General features: G+C 34.6%; 1 protein-coding gene across 11 annotated transcripts in view; it reads left to right on the plus strand.

Annotated features, from left to right (window-relative positions):
• Positions 1 to 21453, plus strand: part of Lrba (LPS responsive beige-like anchor protein) — a 711450-nt gene that overhangs the window by 214611 nt on the left and 475386 nt on the right. For 7 of the 11 annotated variants that reach the window (XM_087205721.1, XM_087205722.1, XM_013067217.3 and 4 more), the window contains 4 exons: positions 2102 to 2552; positions 12216 to 12349; positions 18999 to 19077; positions 20439 to 20572. The exons of 2 other annotated variants lie outside the window; for them this stretch is intronic. In XM_087205721.1, coding sequence (XP_087061847.1) covers positions 2102 to 2552; positions 12216 to 12349; positions 18999 to 19077; positions 20439 to 20572 — 798 coding nt within the window. The remainder of the gene's footprint in view (positions 1 to 2101; positions 2553 to 12215; positions 12350 to 18998; positions 19078 to 20438; positions 20573 to 21453) is intronic. 2 more of the 11 variants (XM_013067218.3, XM_013067220.3) reach the window with 1 other exon arrangement.

The raw sequence follows: 21453 nt of genomic DNA on the forward strand, positions 1-21453 counted from the left end.
TGGAATTTAAAGCCTTTTCTATATAAAGTGAGAGCCCATATATTTTTTTCTTTTTTCTTTTCTTTTTTTGGTACTGGGGATCAAACTCAGCACCTTGCGCTTGCAAGGCAGGCGGTGGAACCACTGAGCTAATCCTCAGCCCGAGAGCCCATATTTTTAATAATAGCTACATATTATAGTCTATTTTAAGTATCATATAATTAATTGCAATTGTGAGATGATTTTTATTATTTAAATGAGCATCTAACTATTAAAAGGTAAGTGAGAAAATATCATTTATAAATAGTTAATATTTTTTATTCAGCATTTGGTGTGAAGAATAATGCATATTCTAAGAAAAGACTAACATGACAGACTTATTAACCAATAATAGTAATAATTGGAATTTTAAAAGTAGAAGTATAGTTAGATAAGTAGCTATTTCAGTCATAGCATTAGCTGCCACCCATTGGAGGCATTTTATTTATCCAATAGTATTCATTCATGAATATCTAGGTACTTGAGTGTGTTAATGAAAAAGAAAACTGTCCTCATGGAGCTTATATTCTAATGGAAGGAGAGAGAAAAGAAGTACATGTAATAAATTGTGTAATATTTTAGAAAGTTGTAAAAATGCTAAGAAACGAAAAAAATGAACAGGGTAAAAATTATCAGGAATGAGCGGTAGAGATGGTGTATAGATTTTTTTCTAAAGGAATGAGAAATCACTGGAGAATTTTGGTGCAGGAATTAAAACTGGCTCTTGTTTGTTTACTGAACGGTCTTAGAGATTAAACCCAGGGCCTCTTTTTCGAGCTGCAACCCCAGCCACTTACTTTTCATTTTGAGACAATGCTTCACTAAGCTGTTAGCTAACTGCCCAGGCTGGACTTGGACTTGTGATACTGTTGCTTCAGCTCCCAGAGTTCAGGCTTGTTCCACCATGCCAGATTCCTCATTTATGTTTGTTTGCTTGTTTGTTTTTTGAGACAGAGTCTCGCTATGTAGTCCAAGGTGGCCTTGAACTTATTATGTAGCCCAGGCTGACCTTGAATATATGGTGATCCTCCTGCCTCAGCCTTCTGAGTAGCTGAGTTCACAGGCATCAATCACCACCACACGCGATTGCTTTCAGGATTCCATGTGTTAGACTGGATAGAACACAGTAGGGATGGTTCACCCCACTGCAGACGATGTTTGCTGGGGCTGGGAGGCCTAAGATGGGCTCTCTACTCATCTAGTTGGTGTGTCACCTGGGATGACTGAGAACTGGTGCTGGGCCACTGAAGCCACAGAGCTGGGGTTGAGTCTGGGCCGTCAGCTTCATTCCTCATCTTCTTCCATTAGTATGGAAGGCCTGTTTCCATGCAGTCTTTGCACATGTTCTCTTCAGCAAGGTAGATCAAAAGTCTGATTTCTTAACAGTTTTTTAGGAGTTCTTGGAATGTTTAAGCTGCTACTTTCTTCAAACTTGGGCCCAGAACTGGTCCAGTGCTACTTCTTTCACTTTAGTGAAAGTAATCAGGCCCAGTGTAGTTTTAAGAACTTCTCAGGATGGTGAATACCCGGAAGCATGGGACAGTAGTGCCGTGAAAGTGACTGCCTTCCACCACCAATGAGGAGAACAGTGCAGTGATCCAGCCAAGAGGTGATGGTGGAATGGTGAAAAGCAGTCACATTCTGGATATATTTTGCTGACAGAGAAAACAGGATTTTAGAGCATTAGATGTGGGTTATGGGAAAGAGAAAAGCTATTCAAGAATGATTACAAGGTACAGGGTGGGCAGTAGGCAGGCAAGAAAGGTTTTCTGGGGGAAGACAAAAGAAATTCAGTTTTCAACATGTTGAGTTTAGATGTCTTTTGACATAGATGATGTCAGACAGGCAGTATTACAGTCTGAGTTTATATGTAGGAGAGGTGAGGATGTAGAGGTAGTTTATTATTTATGTGTTATACTGTTTTGACTATAGGTGCATTCATGTAGTATATTTATAGGTAATAGTTTCTGCATTTTAGAATGTGGCATATTTCAGAATTTTAAATAGATGGCTATTAGGGCTGAATGTAGCTTTTTAATGTTGCTTTTCAACTTTTTTATTTGTTCTTCTTTTTCTGCGTAAGATATAGAAAACACACCAGTGGCGGTCAGCCCTTTGACTCTGCCATCCGGGGAGGACTCAGTGGAAAGTGCATTGTCCTCTCGAAGGAAGGACTCTGGCATTGGCGAGGAAACAGCTTCTGGTTTCGGGAGCAATGCACATGTTCCTCTTCCAGCAGCACCTTCCAGTGTCAGTGCAGGCCCCGATGCGATCAGTGAGGTGCTGTGCACTCTTTCTTTAGAAGTCAATAAATCTCAGGAAACAAAAAATGATGGAGGAAATGAGTTGGATAACAAGGTGACGCCAGCAGTTCCAGTTTCTAAAAACGTCAATGTGAAGGACATTCTCCGGAGCTTAGTCAACATCCCGGCAGATGGAGTCACGGTGGATCCCACCCTCCTGCCACCACCCTGCCTTGGTGCTCTTGGTGATCTGTCTGCGGAGCAGCCCGTGCAGTTCAGATCTTTTGACAGGTACTACAGATAGTCTTGTGTTTTGGTGTGCTTACATTTGTAACTTATATTTGATTGAACGTGGCTAAATTTTGTAGCTTCAGTGGCAGAGATGTTTTGATCTGTTTTATAAAAAATATATTTTATTTGGTTCGTACAGCATTTCAGATTTGTTTTGCATACCAATAAGATTATTTAAAAATAATTTTAATAGTATACTAGTGGTATTTTAATAGTGTACAAGTTGTTTGCAGAACTGCTTTTTTTTTATTGTTACAACTTGAAGATAACTTATTTACCAGTGGCTCCCTAACAGTGCCTTGCTGATAATCCTGTGCCAGCCTTTGTGAAACAAAGCGGGGATCTGAACTCCAGCAGACTCAGGAATTCAGTGAGGTTTTCAGAGTCTCCACATCTTGTGGAAGGTGACAAAGATTCTTGACTTTGTTGATCTTACCACCCCGCGAAACCTTTTGCTAATTTTCCTGAACATTTCCTTCTTATATTATAAAATTCTGCCTCTAACACAAATATTTTTTATTAAACATACTGTTTTTAAAAGTTAGTATTTTAATCTGGAAACAAGCTCTAATTTACAGAAAAGTTCTTAGTACAAAGATGTTTTATTTTTACCCAAACCTTATAAGTACTTAATATAGTGTTTCATCACCTCTCAATATTTTATTGTATATTTTCTACATAACTATAATGTATTCATGTAAATAATGAAATTAACATTGATATAATACTTTTAGTCTTCAAATACCTTTCAGTTTTTAATAATTACCTCATTAATGTTCTTTATAGTACAGAGATCAAGTTCAGAATTATGTGTTGCATTTAGTTATTGTATCTTTTTATTCTCTTTCATTCTGGAAGAATAGTTCCTCAGTCTTCCTTGAACTTCGTGATCCTGACACATTATAAGAATGTGGATCAGCCAGCTGAGATTAAACAAATCTCAGGTTAGATTTGTCTCATGTTTTCTCAGCACTGGATTGAGGTTCGTGTGTCTTGGCAGGAGTGTGACAGCAGTGGCACTGTTCCTTCTTGTTCCATCCTGTCAAGTGGCTCAGGACTTTATCTTGTAACTAATGCTGCTCACTTTGACCACTAATTAAAAAGACTCTAGGCTTTTTTACTGTAGAGGTATTCTACAAAACTCCACGAACCTCCTCAGATTTTCATTTCATTCAGTTTATGGTCTTACAGTTTCTATTTTATTCATGGCTTATAGTCTGTTATCATTGTTTATGTTGATGCGTCAGTTTGGCCAGTGGGATTCTCTTTCACTTCTATTTTCTTTTCATATGTTCCTATCACAATTTAACCTTTTTAAATGAATATTTTATTGTTGCTCATACACATTGTTGGACTATGCCCCAATACACTTTTTACTTACCTAGTCCTTTCCCTCTATCAGATTGTTCCCTCCTTCCCTCTCTCATCATCCCTCAGATGGGGTCTCACTGTGTTGGCCAGGTTGTCCTTTAAAACAATCCTTCTGTCTCAGCCTTCTAGTAGCTGGGACCACAGGTGCATGCCAGCTTTGATTATCTCCTGTACTTCCTGTTCTCTATTTCTTCTCTCCAAGCTTTGTACTGCAGATCTGCCCTGGGCTGACACCATTGACACTGAAGCTGGTTAAGATTGTGTATGGTAGTTAAGATTCTTGGAAAGAAAAGAGAATATATAACTTTGACGGAGAGTCTTTGGCATCATCCTATGTTATCTTGTCCCTTTTCCCTTTATTTAAAAGTTAGGAAATGCCCTGGAGAAAAAGTGATTGACAGTGTTTGAATTTCAGATAAATGACATATAGGTATATATAGGTATAATGATATGACATTATAAATAGAGTATTTCCTAGATTCAAATGTCTTTTTTATAGTTGTTTAAAAATAGGTTTAGAAGAATTAAAACATTGACTCTAAAAATCAGACAAAACAAGGTTTGAGATTTGGCTCATTCATTTATTAGTGAATCTGGACAAGTTATCTCATCCCTAAACTAATATTAGATAGCTGTTAAGGAGAAAACAAAGGCCAGAATATAATGCATTGATGTGAATAGAAATTCAGCTATCATATCTAATGAGCCACTGAGTCCCTGCTGCTGCATTGTTGTTGTCTTGTGTGCATATAGACACTAAATATTTGGAATATATATTGCAGATAAAAGTGTTATAATCTTAGTACACATATATATCATGAACTGTGTTAGTCAGCTTTTCTGTTGTTGGGACAAAATATTTGACACCCAGAATTTAAGGGAGAAGTTTATTGAGCTCACAGCTACAGAAGGTTTAGTCTGTGGTTGATAGGCTCCCAGGCAGAAACATTATAGTAGAAGGGCATGGCACAGGTAAGTTACTCAACTCATGGCATCCAAGAAACAGAGAGAGGAAAAGGAGGAGATAGGGATAAGAACATACCCTTCTAGGTCAGCCTCCAGTGACTCACCTCTTCTGACCAGGCCCCGCCTCCTAATAGCATATTTAGCTATGAACTCATTAATATATTAATCCACTGATGAGTGTAGCACTCCCATGATCCAGTCACCTTCCAAAACCCCACCCCTGAACACATGAGACTTTTGGGAACTTTTTTTTGACTGGGGATCAAACTTGGGACCTTGAGCTTGCGAGGCAGGCAGTGGAACCACTGAGCTAAATCCCCAGCCCCACTGTTGATATATTAAGATGTGTGTATCACTAATAATGATGGAAATGCATATTAAAATAACTAGAAGATATTTTGCCCTAATATAATTGAGTAGTTTTTAAAATAATACCTGTTATTAATGAGGATGTCAGAAAACATTTTTATTCTTTGTTGAAAGGGCATTTTGCTACAGTTCATTGGAGGGCAAATTGGCAGTAGTAATTAAAAATTAAAATATGTAAACTCAATTCCACATCTGGATGTTTATGCAGAAGAAATATACAGTAAAATTGTTTTCTGCAAGAGAAATTTCATAATTAAGCTAATACCCATTGAGATTTTTCTTGTATGAAAGTCTGTTCTTAACACATTATGTATTTAGATGGGTAGTTACTATTTTTATCTCTGATGTACAGATGAAGAAACTGAGACACAAGAAATTAAGTAGCTTATAGTCTTATGCTAGTAAAAAGTAGTGCTAAGTCTTGAACCTACTGTCTAACTGTAGTGTGTGTTCTTTGATGTGCTATGCTACATTGCATGGCAGCATTGGTTTTTAATAGTGAAAAATTGATTTATAGTTACTAATCTATGAAGGATTGGTTTCATGGTTTTTTTAATACATATTATGTATACATATTGAGCATTCTTAGTCAGAAAGTCTAAAATGCTCCAGAATTTGTATTTTTTGAGCACCAACATAAACACCAGGAGTACAAAGTTCCACATCTCATGAGATATAGATCACAGTCAAACCACAGCCATACTAAAAATACAGTATTGCATAAGTTTACCTTCAGGCTGTGTGCATAAGGTTGTATATGAAACATAAGTACCTTTCATGCTTAGAATTGGGTCCTATCCCCAAGATGTTTCATTAGATACCTGCAGATATTCCAAAGCCAAAACAAACCAAACCAAAACAAAACCCCCCCCGAAATCTGAGAACCTTCTGGAGCCACACATTGCAGATGAGGCACACTCAGCCTGCAAGTACAATGCAGCCATTAAAGGGGGGGGACATTGTGTTTTGTTGCACAAGGATATTGAAGGTAATTTTTAAATGAAAAAAACAACAAAATAGTGTACATACAGTTTAGAATTTGTGATTTTGAAAAGATAGCTATATATGTTCCCATATCGTTCAAAAAAGTAAATATTGAACTATTAATGGCAATGGTTTTTTTGAGAGTGGGATGTGGTATAAATTATCAGGGTTTTAAAAAAGTTCTCAGTTTTTTAAAAAAATTGTTAACATTTGTATTATTATAATACTCAGAAATATTTAAGTGAGACTACATTTTTTTTTTGTACTGGGGATCAAACTCAGGACCTTGTGCCTGCGAGGCAGGTGGCAGAACCACTGAGCTAAATCCCTGACCCAAGACTACATTCTAAAATTTAGTGTATCTTGTCAATATAGTAAAACAAATTTTTTGCTAATAAATTATGCAGATTTTATATATTTTGACATTTCTTTATAAATAATGTTGAAATTAATTCTATGCCTTATGATAACTTAAGTGAGATTTTAGTTAAGAAGCCATGGTTAGGTATGTAATACATTTTACGGAGTATATTGAAATAGAAAAGATAATTTTGATAATTGCATTTTTCAGAATGTTCTGTGGAAGTTTACATGTCTTGTATGCATTTAACATACTGTCTGATGGAGAACAAACTGCTCTTGGCGCCGGCCCCCCCCCCCCCCCCCCCCCCCCCCCCGCATAGCAAGAGACACCTTTTGAAAAACTTTCATGCAGCCATGGGCCAATGGAGTATCTTTGGGGATTTCAAAGCATCCCTCTGATCACGTATTTATCTCAGGAATGCTGTGTCAGAAATCACAACTCTCCTCATATCTTAAGAATTATCAACTTCCAAGCAATAGCTGGAAAGTTTAGAGTAACAGCTAGATGAGTGAAACCTTGCTGAAAGGCTGCCAGGTTGCAGGCCTTTGTGAAAGGAAAGGTGTTTGTGTTCATTCCTATGCCAAAATTCTTGCTCTTATCTAATTTGAAGATCCTCTCTGGTGATTAGTGGGATGCCAGGGATTTATCTTGATAAAGTTCAAGGGCTGGTCTGGCTTTTCAACTGGATCCTTAGGGACTAGAGGGCTAAACTAAATGCTTTTTTTCTTTTTCAGTGGCTGGTTTGCATGTTAAATGAAACAGCATTCATGTGACGGTTTGTGATATTTGAAACTGATTTAATTCTGAAAGAGAACTTTTGAACTTTAGTTATCAAGAGGATATTGTTGCTGTTTGCCTATTGTTAATTAAAAGAAAATTTCAAAATCCCTAGTTCACGTTAAAGAAAAATCAGCAGTGATTTCACGTGCTGTGTGGGGGACCTTAGAGATACTGCTCTCTCACATTTGCGATGGGGACCACATGTAGTGCCACCCCTCCGTTGTAGTAACTATAAATGAAATAATTCATGTGTGTCCTTAGCACAGTGCCCCACAAATATTAAGCATTTATTAAAATATTTGAGTCCAAAAAGAAAAACTTTCAGTAAATTTTTATCTTTTTTGGTGGTGCTAGATGTTGAACCCAGAGCCTTGTGTACATACTCTTACATTAACCTACATCTCCAGCTGTTTTGTTTTGAGACAGGGCCTCTGTCACTTTTCCAGGCTGGCCTCAATCTTGCAGTGCTTCTGCTTTCGCCTCCCAAGAAGTTGGGATTACACTCTGCCAGGCTAAAATTGTATCTTTTTAATATTTGGTTTTTAATTGTCAGTTTGGAAAACCAGTGTGCATAACTGGTTGTCTTCTTCATTCTTTATGACAAAAAGCTGAGAGTACTTTTTGTTAAAATTTATGGCTTTATACAAAATTCAGGTAAGTATTTCTTAAACAGTAAAAGGGATTTCATTTTGTTTCTTAAATTGAAACTCAAAGGCTGAGGTGTAGCTCAGTGGCAGATCATGTGCTTAGTGTGCAGAACGCCCTGGGTTCAACCTCTACTACATATAAATAAAAAAATAAGAAAAGAAACTTACGCTGTAGTCTGAGAAAGATGGCAGAAATACCTCTTGCATATTGCATGGCATATAGGCTGTGGAAGTTTGGTCTAAAGCATAGTGTGTTTTCTTTGTATTTTCCAAAGCATTTTATAGAAAGGTAATGCAAAATGCTTAGTTCTGGGATGATCAGTCACCCAGTATGGGTAAATTTTAATTTCTAGGCTACTGTTTAATCTGTGGAACATGCATTACTAGTTTAGATTTAACACATATATACAGGATGAACATGGTATGTTAAAGGTAAGTTAAAGATCCCTTCTGTTGAAAATTTTAGCCTTTTATATGAGAACTTTATAATAATAATGAAGATGGCTGGTAAAAGAGTATGAAAGTGTATCAAAATCTACTCACCACTTCGTGTCCTTTTAATTGGACTATTATGACTTTGAATTTTCCTTATTTTTGTATGGCCCAAATCCGAAGCAATATTGTTAACTTTCCCAGAAATGATTTGAATCAGTCAGTGAATTTAGAAATTCATTATTTTATTTCTCTTTTATATACTTCTTACATAAAGAATGCAGTTTTTTCCATTTATAAGCAAATTTTAGTGATTTAATGATTGTTAATATGTAATTTAATAGCTTGAAGATCTTCACTACTGTTGCTTATAGATAATTATAGAATTAATTTTAAATGTTAGTGTGATTATGATGATGGTTTGAAAACCCTGTTAATATACTAAAAACTGCTTAATTGTATACTTCAAGTGAGTGAATTATATGGTAATGTGAATTGTGTATCTCAAAACTAGTAAGGGTCACTATGAGCAAACAGTTCAAATTGGGGTTCTGGTTTTAGACAGATTTTTAGGGCAGCTCTGGAATTTGTTTTGGCTGTTTACTATTCTGAGCTTTAGTTTTAAAATTTTAAAAATGGAAGTCATATGTACCTTAGGATTTTGAGTATTGAAAAATAATTTCTGGCATAGTGTCTGCTTGATAAGTCATAGCTGCTATTAAAATGCATAATTTTATGTTAGATAACAGGATTTTGTAGGAACACAAATAATAGTGGCTTATGAACTTTGACTTGGGGAACCTGGGAAGGCTTACTTACCTTTGAGCAGCTTTGAAGCATGAGCAAAGGGGATTTTTTTTTTAAAGGTTGGACTTGTGAAATGATACAACATGCTTAGGATCTATCAGAATATACTGTATACAGATTTACAACAGAATATCATACAGATATCTGAGCAGTGCTGGGTTAAAGATAAATACATATATAGAAGGCCGTATTTCCTGGGACTTTGTAAGATCTTGTACAGTAAACATATATGGATTGTGACAGAATTATTAACAGCAGGATTATCAACATGCTCAAGGATTAGAAAAGAAGTCAAGTTATTTATTGTGTTGAATTAACCATGTTATAGACAAATAGGTTTTGTGTAGATAATGGGACATCTGTAGCAAATTTTTCCAGCATTTTATTTTGAAAATGATCCAGCATAGAGAAGATGACATAATTGTACTGAGATCCTATAATTAGCCTTTATCTGTATTTATTTCTTCATAGAACTCTTCACGTATCTATCTATCAATCTTATGTTTTGGATGTATTTCAGAGTAAATTGCAGATACTGTATTAGTTCACTTCATTCTTAAACACTCAGTGTATAGCTCTCTAGTGACCAATATGGCAATATGGTTTTTAAGATAAAATTTACCTACCACGAAAAGCCTATTATTATTATTATTATGTTTTGCAGTGCTAGGGATCAAACCCAGGACCTTGTGCATGCTAGGCAACTTCTCTACCACCGAGCCACACCTTTTCAGCCTGAAAGGCACAAATCTTAGGCATACCATTTGATGAGTTTGGACAAACTCATGAACCTCAAAAATGCCCATCAAGATGTCATTATTCTATTTTTTTTTTTTTGTACCTGGGATCGAACTCGGGACCTTGCGCTTGTGGCAACACAACTGAGCTAAATCCCCAGTCAAGATGTCATTATTCTTGAAAGTTCCTCCTTCCCAGCTAATTCCTGTCAGTGTTCACCAACAGCAATTATTATTCTGATTTTTCTACTATTGATTACTTTTGCCTGTTGTAGAATTTTTTCTAAATGGAAGGACAGAGTATGTGTTCTTTACCATAAGGCTTCCTTCATTTAGTGTGATGCTTTTGAGATTCGTCCATGTTGTGTGGCAGTAGTTCGATCATTTCATTGCTGAGCAGTATTTTATTATATGTTTATCATCATATAAAAATATTTGTTTTACAAGTAAAGTGTCTGTGAATCTAATTGCATACATTTTTTTTTTTAAAGTTGCGGCCAAACTATTTTATTTTATTTTTATTTTTTTTGGTACCAGGGATCATTGCATACATTTTTGTGGGCTTAACTTTTCATGGGAAAATTCTTTGGAATGAAATTTTTAGGTCATAAGGTAGATATATCTGAAATATTGATTATAGAAAAAGTATTTTCACTTTTTAAAATATTTTTGGTGCTCCTGTCCAAACTTATCAATTATATGAGTAAACTACTAGTTATGGCTCTTTCCTTTGTGCGTAGGATATGAAAATATTCTCCAGATTTCTCCTGCTCCCCAAAACAGGTTGCTGAATGATAGGGGTTTTCTTAAACAATAGGGTTGTAAATTTCTGCCTAGAGTGGGAGAAATGCAAACTACATTTTGTATTGTGTTCTGAACGCACCACCAGCACACATGTACGTGCATGCACGTGCACACACACACACGCACGCACGCACATGCACAGGGGTCATAGCTACTTCCCCTTAAGTCAATAATCTTCATCTGATATAAGCTACGATGATTTAAGCACACCATTTTGGATTGGGGGCTCAGGTGGCTGTTGCTTCTATTTTTTAGTGTATAGTTAACATTGGCAGTCACCCTTATAATGATGTGACACCAGCTACCCTCAAGTACATTGAATAAGCCAGGCCTAGCACAAGAGAAGTTGATTTAATTGGCAACACTGTTTGCCCTCACATGATAGTCACTGGAGTAAAATTGAACCTATTTCGCTTTGTTTTATCTCTTTTTGAAATAACAAGAAAATTCCATTTCAAAATACTGCAATTACATAATTTCTGCTTTTAAATATATTTATTCGGAACAAGTACCTAAGTAACTCTGTTTAGAAACCAAATACTTTAAAGCTACTAAGGGAATACTTGCAGCTTGTAGTTAGAGTATTGTCAACAAAAGATGTGATTAAATAAATTGAATGTTGAAGACTTTAGGCTTATGTTTAACACCAGGTAATTAAAAGTAAGCACTGCTATGGGAGTGCATTATATATCAGCTGTCCTCTTTACCTCATTAACTGGGCTTTTGCATGTTTATGGAGCTAACTTCAATTAAAAATGCCTTTTAAGTTATGTCTAACAAGGTATTTTAGTTACTATTTTGGTGTAAAGTATTACACTTTAATTGAAATTGGTATATTATAAATACCTATGTGAGAATAACACACAGGATGAACAACTTTCATTATTTGATATTTTAACATTTACTGTTTTACCTGTACAATGTCTATATATTATTCTGAAAAGATACAGTCTTTGGGATTTAGAAAAAGAAAAAGAAAAACTTGAGTTATATACCTGTTAGGAATTATGTATCTCTATCCCCCCCTCCCCCCAGAGAGTTTCTAAGGTTTTATGATTTTAAATTGACAATTCTTTAAAATCCTTTTAAAAACATGTTGGAATTTCTGCTTTAGTTCTGAGGTTAAAAGATGCTTAATTGCTTTTTTATTCGAGTGTCACTTTTCCTTCTTTACAATATATTTTAAATTATATTTTATGTGTTAGTTAATTAAAGATGATCCTAAATTGAAGTACTCATATATGGTGCATGTAAATTTAAATGTTAAAATGCATTGTTGTATTTCTGAAAAGTGTTTTAGTTCTAAAAAAATTGAAATTGCTTCTTAGTTTTTATTCTGAAATTAAATATAATCAACTCAAGTGATCTATATTTTTCATTCTGTTTACTTTTTTCATTACAGAAGTGTCATCATTGCAACAAAAAAATCAGCAGCCTTACCATCCACACTTGCTCCAAGTGTGCCTACCAATGCTGTTAGTGTGGTTTCTTCAGCAGAGTCAGCCCAGGCTTCCGATGTGGGAGGAGAGTCACCAGGTGAGTTAGTTATCAGTGATGTCACCAAAAAAGTGTCTCTAGATCCCAGTTTAATTTTTTTTTTTTCTGTACTGGGGATCGAACTCAGGACCTTGTGCTTTCAAGGCAGGCAGCAGAACCACTGAGCTAAATCCCCGGCCCAATCCCAGTTTAATTGATGGAAATGTCGAGAAGCTTGTTAGGCACACTGGAAACCGTTGTGCTTTATATTATAGTGTTGCATTGTTTTCTAATTTTCTGAATGAACTTGAGCACAATCAAACAAATAAAGGATTTCAGTGTTTTTCTCTACTTACATTTAACACCATGTAATAAATTAGATGCTGCTAGTTAGTTGGATGGATGAATGCACGCATGAGGTGCATATGTCTCTATAAGAAGGTTTTAGTGACATGTACCTATTTAAAACATGATTATTGGGCCGGGGATTTAGCTCAGTGGTTCCGCCACCTGCCTCGAAAGCGCAGGGTCCTGAGTTTGATCCCCAGTACCAAAAAACAAAAAAAACATGGTTATTGATTATACACTGTCTAGTACTTTTTTTTCTGCATTTTTATGAATTAGAGTCTTGGAAATGGAATACTCTTCTGAAGTACAGCATCATTCTAGCACTGTTATACTGGATCAAAATATTTTATAGATTTTCCTTTTGCCCATGTCCTTCTACACTCCTTCCAACTCTAAAAGCATCTAAATAAATGGGTGCAAGATCCTTAATCCCTGTATTTTGCCTGGAAGCTTAGAGGTGATATCAGCGAAACTTGAAGAATATGCATTATGAAAATGAACAAGGTAGGAAAAGGGAATGTTCTCAACAGATGTTCTATTTTATAAAAAAAAATAAGATGGGGTAACCCCAAAAGGACTCATGTTGGGACTCTAGAATAAACTTAATGAAAAATAAAGGAATTTTGAATGAATGACTTGGTGGATTTTATGATTGGAAATGACGTTTTTCCTTCTTTTGAGATATCTCAAGCAAGGTTTTGCCTTCTATCTCTGTTCTACTTTTATTTGACTAAGTAATGTGTCTCAGTTTTGTTTCAAACTTCAGGTGGCTTCTAGGCTTTAGTCAGGGACTTTTTTTTCTCTTGTTATGTGCTATAATCATGTGTTCAAAAAAACCCTGCAATACTGTAACTATTTATTCCTTTTGTCTTCCCTGATTTTTTCTACTTGTAATAATAAAATATTTTTGAAGTTTTAAATGCACCTAATGATTTAAAAAAATTTATAATGTTTATTGAAAAAATAGGGCCGGGGATTTAGCTCAGTAATTCTGCTGCCTGCTTCACAAGTGCAAGGTCCCGAGTTCAATCCCAGGTACCAAAAAAAGAAAAATTATTAACAGTATGTTAAGTAAAAAAATAGCATGCAATACTTTATAGACCATATAATTACAACTATGTGAACTTACACCTTTTATATATGGTGAAAGCAAGAAAGTAGACTGTAAAGTTACTTGATTTATCTCCATGTAGTTGTACTAGTGGCAGTTGTTTTTTTTTTCTGGTGGTATCGAGGATCGAACTGAGAACCTTGTGCTTGCAAGGCAGGCATGGTGCCACTGAGCTAAATCCCTGGCCGTACTACTGGCGGTTTTGATTTTCAAAATTTACTTTCATTATCTTTTCCAAAATTTTATAAGTAGACATAATTTTTATACTTCGGAAAAAATAGATAGGAAAATGTTTCCACCTGGAAACTAAAAGCTGCGATAGTTGTAGAGTTTTGTGCTACTTTGATTTTTATTTTAACAAAACATTGTTTTAAATTAATAGACTATTTTTTAGATCAATTGTAAGATTAGAAGAATTGAGATGAAAGTGTAGAGTTATCATATTTCCTGCATCCTTCTCTTCCCAGAGAAAATCGGTAATCTATTTTGATTTAAATATACAAATCTTTGCTCTTTTACCCTCACCCAAAGTCCTTAAAAAATCAACTGTGATTTTTCAAGCCCCTTTTGGGGAAAATGCAGTAGTTACCAATGTGTGTGAAAACTGTTTGCTTGCATCTTTTAAATTCAATAATAGTGAATACCTCAGGAACTTCTCAGAGCAAACCTAGCAATTTGAGAAGTTCAGAATACACTTAGCACAATATTTTCTTGTTAGTTTGAACATATTGCCCTTTTATTTCAGTTTATGAGACATTAAATAGGGTCCTCTGAAGACTTTTAAGTATAATCTTCCAAATTTAAATCATAGAGTTTTCAAAAACAAAATTGAAAAAAATTAGTTTTCAGAGGAGATGTAAGAAACAGAAAGACCACCTGCCTCACAAGTGCAAGGTCCTAAGTTTGATCCCCGGTACCAGAAAAGAAAAAAAGAAGAAAAAAAGCACAAAGAAAACTGATATATTTGAGTAACATCTAACATAAAGCAGTATTATACATTTCCTTGTAAAGACATTGTAGTTTTTGTCCAGTAAATCCATTATACTGAAATGCAGAATTTGCTGTTTTGAAAACTATTGTATTTATTTGCTAAAAAACTATAAAACCCTATATTATCGATCTGGGCCACAGTATACCTAATGTACCATTTCCTCCCCCTATTATTACAATGTTGTTTAATTTGTGGTTTCTCAAATAGGAGCACCATGTTGACCTAGAATCTTTATTTTCTGTTCCTCCTTGATTAATTGTTGGTACTAGGGATCAAACCCAAGGTTTCTCATATGCAAAGTATTTATTGTACCACTCAACCTCACCCATAGTAATTTCATTTATTCCCTATGTGATATGGGTCTTTTTTAAAAAAAAATCACTTATTTTGATTTCCACATGTGACCCTTCTTTTCCTTTTTTTGTTTTAGTATCCTCTTGTTACTGTTATGTGGTTTCTCCATTTCATTACTTAAATTCTGATAATTAATTATACTGCCTTGATAAGAAAATAAATCTCATTCAGTTTTGGTTTTTCAGTTATCCTACTTCTTAACTCCCCTGTGGCCATGTTTTATATACTGTTCCCTACCACGCTAGTCTTAGTACCTGGTAGTTACTCCTTTTTACTTGGAATCTCTCTTCTACAAAGAATTCTCTCCTCTTGGTCAGTCCTTTCAACTGACAGACTTTTGTTTTCTTTTCCTGTGTCTTTATTTACCATTTAAAAAAATCTGTGTATCTTTCATAAAAAAATTAAATTTATTTTCTTTTTCTTGGTACCATCAGGTTTGGGAAAAATAATTTGTGGATGAATTGATTATTGTTGTATGGTATTCTGAGCAAGGCTGTTTATTCTTGAAATCTGGGTAAATTAGGTATTAGTCTTAGTTTGGTCTTTTTATATAAAAGTACAGTTTATATATGTCTCTATAAACTTCACTCTTTGTACTTGGGCATGACTGTAGTCCAAAAAATGGACTGCTCAAATTCAGTAATACATTATTAATTTATCAAAACTTTATTTGATGGTGTAATTTATTAGTACAAATGAGAATTTCCATGGAAGAAACCATGTGAATATAAAACATTAAATATGAATTTCATAGCAGAAAGGTTTAAGCTATTTGAAAATATTGATATTAAAGTAGGACTTCTAAATTGTACATGTAGTATCACTAAAGAAAAACTAAGGTTGGATAGACTGATACCAGAAAGAGAATTAGAACTCACTTATTTTATATATGATGTTAACATTGGGGAAGTAGGGTGAGTGGACAGAAAAGTTTATAGTTTAAATCTAAAATTAATGCAAAATAAAAAAGTTTTAAAGAAAAAACTTCTCACCTTTAGACAAGATCAAAAATTTTTCTATTTAAATATTGTCATAAAATTATTTTATAGTTAAGCTTAAAATTAAGGATTCTTACATTTGCTGTTAAGTGGTATATATTATTCAATCTATAATTAACATTTTATAACATTTTTAGTATAGAGATTTTGAATTTTACTTGAAATATTTTACCTTAGCTTCACCAGCCTTTTTTCAGCAAAAATATGTAATCTAATAGCAACAATGACAAACCTCCCTTTTAAGATTTCTAAAATTTCCGTTAGTACATGTTTGCAGTATGCAAATTTCACTTGAGTGGTAAAAGTTCTTCACTAAAGGACAAGGTGCATCTTTTGTATATGCATTGTTTTCAAAGAAAGTAAAAGAGAACAAATTTTCGTAAATACACAAAAATCTGGACACTTTAAAGTTATTCATCATCAAAGATTTAATTACCTAGTATACAGTGTTCTTCTGCATGTTAATATGCTATTACTCTTTTTTCAAATATGGTGTAGTATTTTTCTGCCATGCTGCAAAAGCATTTTATAAATGGTTAAATCAAAATTGAGTCTAATTAGGTGAACTGTTCTCTAATAATTTATATTCTGAGTGTTTGCTAATTTGCAAAATTTAGCAGTTTGACAACTTAATAAAATGCTCGGCTCCATTCTGTTTATCAGAACCATGCACATTATTAATTAGAAAAGTCTTTAATGTTAGGGGAAAGTATTTGGTCATAACTATCTTTGTTTTATGTAATATTTAACCCAAGAGACTTATCTCTATTAATTCAATAGAAGTTCCTTTTATTTAATGGGGAGTTTTCACTGGGCACCTAGACTATCCCTCACAGAATGAAGTGGTCCAGGAGACAGGCAGACACAGAGACACAAGCACGCCTGCACACAACACACAGTGTAGCAGTGTTTAGGGATTAAAAGTTGGCATTTGTTTTAATAATTCTTTATTGTAAGGGACATCAGTTATTTAGACCCTAAGGGACTTTGAATAAATAATTGACTATTCCCTGGATAGATGCTAGACAGATGATCCATTTGCATTTTCCCTTTTGTTCTTTTGAATGTCTGGAAGCCTGTCAGTTTGAAGGAGCCAGTTTATCAGTGCAAGGATAAGGAAAAGATAAGTCAGTATCCTTCCACATGTTATATCTAGCTTCTGCACTTGGATGTGTGTGATCCTCTGTTGGAAATATTTAATGCTAAATTAATCTGAAATGAGTTTGTCATGAGTTTATTTTTTTTCTGAATTCAAAATATGCCGAATATATTTGGAATTAAATTTTCTTTCTGGTAGGAGTGAAGTACAACTTGGTGTGGAATTGCTGATACATTTAGTTTATTCTTTTATGTGAATATTTTTTTCTTATAACTATTGCCAGTTAATTTATTTATCCTTGTTGGCTGATTATCTTCTGCGTTAAGAAGACCACTTTGTAAGATCTCTTTTTGCTATAGTCTCTTCTTGGCATGAAGATTGGCATGTTTTCTAGCATATTGCCAGGAAGTAATTTTTATTTCATTTAGAACCTTCTATTTCAGATTTTAATATGCATTTTAACTCATTAAAATTAGGGTCAATTAGCAGAGTAAAAGCTAGTAATTTTTTTTATAATTACTGCCTAAAGCCTCATACAGCAATTTTTTGGGGATTTATTATTCTCACTTTTATATTTACATAGATGGAGCTTTATGTGTTCCTTTCTGTCAACTTCATAGAAGTTCAAGAAGAGCTATCAAAACATTTTAGGGAAAGTTATGTATTAAAAGTAAAAAGTCATTAAAAACTAACATCAACTAACAAAATAAAACTGAGAAATATTTTACTAATCATTAGTAATAGGAGTGGCCAACTGTTTTTCAAGGATCATCTTGCTCTGAAGAATCTAGGAAATTGCAAGTGTCATTTAATGAGTGCAGTAAAGCTCTTGAGCCTTTGAAGTAATTGATGGAATGTTGTGTATGCATGGAGGGATTGGACCTGGCTCTCAGAAATACCAGATTTTAACTGGGCTCAGTGGTAATGCTTATGTAGTGGTAGTGCTTGTAATACCAGCTACTCCTGAAGCTGAGGCAGGAGGATGGCAAGTTTGAGGCTAGGCTGGGTAATTAGTGAGACCTTGTCTTATAATAAGATAAAAAATAAATATATAGAGCCAGGAGCATGCCTCAGGGCTACAGTGCTAAAGGTGTCAGTCCTGTCACCTGTCAAGTCATGGTAGGTTTCAGTGGAGCAGGCCACCATGTTCCAGTGGTGTACCAGGAAGTGCAAAACTTCCATACCCCTTTCCTGGTCACCTTGTTGTTATGACTATAATAAACATAAAAATCATTTTCAGTACACTGTAACAAGTGCACTAAGTTATATACTGTAATTATAATGAGGATATAAATGAGAAAGTGTAAATACTTGAGTTAAGAAAGGTTTCTGAAGTGTTCCTTCATTGTTGGCCAGAAAAGACTCAGGAGCATTCAGAGTATAGCAGAAATTTTCCATTCCTGAATAAGGAGAGTTTTCATGGTCGTGGAAGTATAACCATTTAATTAATGTTGGAACTAGTTGCTTCTGATTTTTGCTTCATTTAAAAGAATGCTTCTGCTTGTCAATTTCTGTTGACACTGGTGCTGAATAGAAGGAATTTTGAACCTAATTTTAGTGATTTAGAATTTACTTATTTGTTAAGTCTTCAGCTCTTGGCCAGAAGGATTGCTTAGGATGATAATTGACCTTGTAATTGACATTTATATATGAAAAGATTCAAGAAAAACATTAATTGTTAGACTTTAATGTTATCCAAATAGCAATGGATGTTTAAAAAATGCATTGTAGTATATTTTTGGTTGACTAGTATAAAGACGTCCTGCTTGCTCAAGTCCTTGTATTTAAAAACAAATTTTCTTTCACAGGCAGTAGACCATCTAATGCAAACTTGCCCTCAGTTCCAACAGTTGGTTCAGTTCTACAAGACCCAGTTTCAAATATGAGGTATGTAATACCCACTAATTTGGGTATTGTACTTTATTTTATTGACTCTTTCTGTGTTTTCCCTTCCTTCTCTCCCTCCCTCATTCCTTTCTTTTCTTCCTTCTATCCTTCCTTCCCACTTTCCCTCCTTTTCGCCTTCTTTTTTTACAGATGTGACATTTAGAGGCTTGGGTTATTTTAGAAGTTCATTTTATTTAAAAAGATATGAAATATAAAATATTTTGTAAGAAATGGCTATTAGTAATAAATAATAAATGCTATATGCATAACATCTATATAAACTTATGGCTTATGTTTCAAATAATTGTAAGTCAAATGTTTGTAATTCATTGTTTTTTCCTATAAAAATGCTGAAATTGTAGATAGCCAGTCTATCAGAGCCTCTATAATACTGAATTATAGATTTTTACTGTCACTTAATTTTGTTTAATTGGAAATGTGAGTTTCAAAATTTAATTTGGAATGCTGTGAACATGTTTTTCACCACTAGAGCTTTAGTGGACACAGAGCTCTGGATTTTCCTTACCATCTTGCAAAAACAGTATTCTACAGTAGGCACTGGGAGCATGGGCTTACATTTGTGATATTATTCAGGGACAAGAAGATTTATGAGATATGTAGAAAGAAATAGTATTAGGGGTAGAACCGATGAGGGGATGATCACTGAGAGCAGAAACTTACATGTTTGCATTGATAGCTCAGTATGGCATAGTGTGAACTGGAAATACTCCTAATGTGAACAGATAAATAGGGATAATTTATATTATTTGTTTTGCTTATAAGTCTGTGGCTACCTCTCAATTTCCTGATATACAGGGGGCCTTAAAAAACCTCTTAAATGTATATGTTTCATAGAGATGACATGGAAATTGAGATCATTATTAACGTGCCCATATGTTATAGAGTTCAGTCAAAAAGCACATGAACTGTTTCCTTCAGTGTATACACATTTATTGAGTTTGTGTCATTGACTGTAGCTGACAACTTAGAAATGAAGACGTAATTTTTGAATCCAAGATACTGATGGTTTAGTGATGAACAGAGAAACCTGATGAAATCTTGTGCTTGTTGAGGTTATGATGGGGCTAAAAAGAAAATTCCTTTAGCTGGTGAGTTAAGACTTCCAGTAAGAACGCATAGGGAAGTTGTTAACCAGGTTGCCAGCCGGATGGCGAGATAGATCAGGAGCAAAAGGCATTTCAGGTAGAAGGACCTACAGGCATAGACAGCCCCAATGCCTCTTCAGGTCAGATTTTATTTTTCACACAGTTGTACATTTATGGAAATACATTTTATTTTAAAAACTAGAAAATTGATAAATTCTATTGAGCAACTTGGGTAACATAATGTCTTCCCATTAGTATTACAGAGAGACTGGAACATGCTTTGGAAAAGGCAGCTCCTCTTCTGCGAGAGATTTTTGTGGATTTTGCACCTTTTCTTTCTCGGACACTTTTGGGTAGCCATGGACAAGAGCTGCTTATTGAAGGAACAAGTAGGCTGTTTTTCTTCATTTATATTTACTTACATTTCAAGATTAAAAACTTAAATGAGCAATAAATACATGGTGTTTCTTTAAGTATTTTCAGCCTTTGATAAGGCTTCTTTTTTTTTTTTGCCATTTCTCTTTTGTTTTGTTAAATTCTTTTATTGGTACATTGTAGGTATACAACACAATTACATTTCTCATTGGGAATTATACCTTTTCATAATGCATCTTGGTTCTTATTTTTTCCCCATTCCTAGCCCTCCCTTCACACCCTCCACCCTTCCCTATTTACAGAGTCTTTGTTTCCATTTTTTCCATTTCTCATCATTTCTCCTTTCCCTTCTTTCCTTTCCCCTGCCCCTCCCACTACCCCTACCCCTTTGGACCTTTTCTTCCTATTTTGCATTATCGATTATTCATTCTAATCATTGGTACATTTTAGGTATACAATATAATGACATTCATTATTGGAAATTTGCACCTTTACATAATCTCTCTTGGTTCTTATTTTTCACCCTTGCCCAGCCCTCCCTTCAAGCCCTCCATTCCTCCCTATTTACAAAGATTTTATTCCTATTTTTCCATTTTCTCATATTAATCCCATTCCCTTCTTGATAAGGCTTCTTGTGAGAGAAGATTTACTCTGAATTTCCTCAGGCAGCACATACCAGTTCAACAGAGGACAGTTTTTCAAGCAGTTAGTTTTATTTAAGAACGTACACTGACTTTAAGCACCAATCTTTGCTTCTAATCTGGAACTTTTTAAGAAGCTGCAAGACTTTAATCAGTGATGATATAGAATTAATTTTTTATTTCAGAAGTGCTTGGGTTAAATGATAGCTAGGTCTCCTTATCTTTGTACATGGTTGATGATTTAGGATAAGAAG

Source organism: Heterocephalus glaber, unplaced genomic scaffold, assembly GCF_053883595.1.
Source record: "Heterocephalus glaber isolate CG9 unplaced genomic scaffold, H.glaber_assembly_v1.0 deba00000613, whole genome shotgun sequence".
NCBI classification, from domain to species: Eukaryota; Metazoa; Chordata; class Mammalia; order Rodentia; family Bathyergidae; genus Heterocephalus; species Heterocephalus glaber.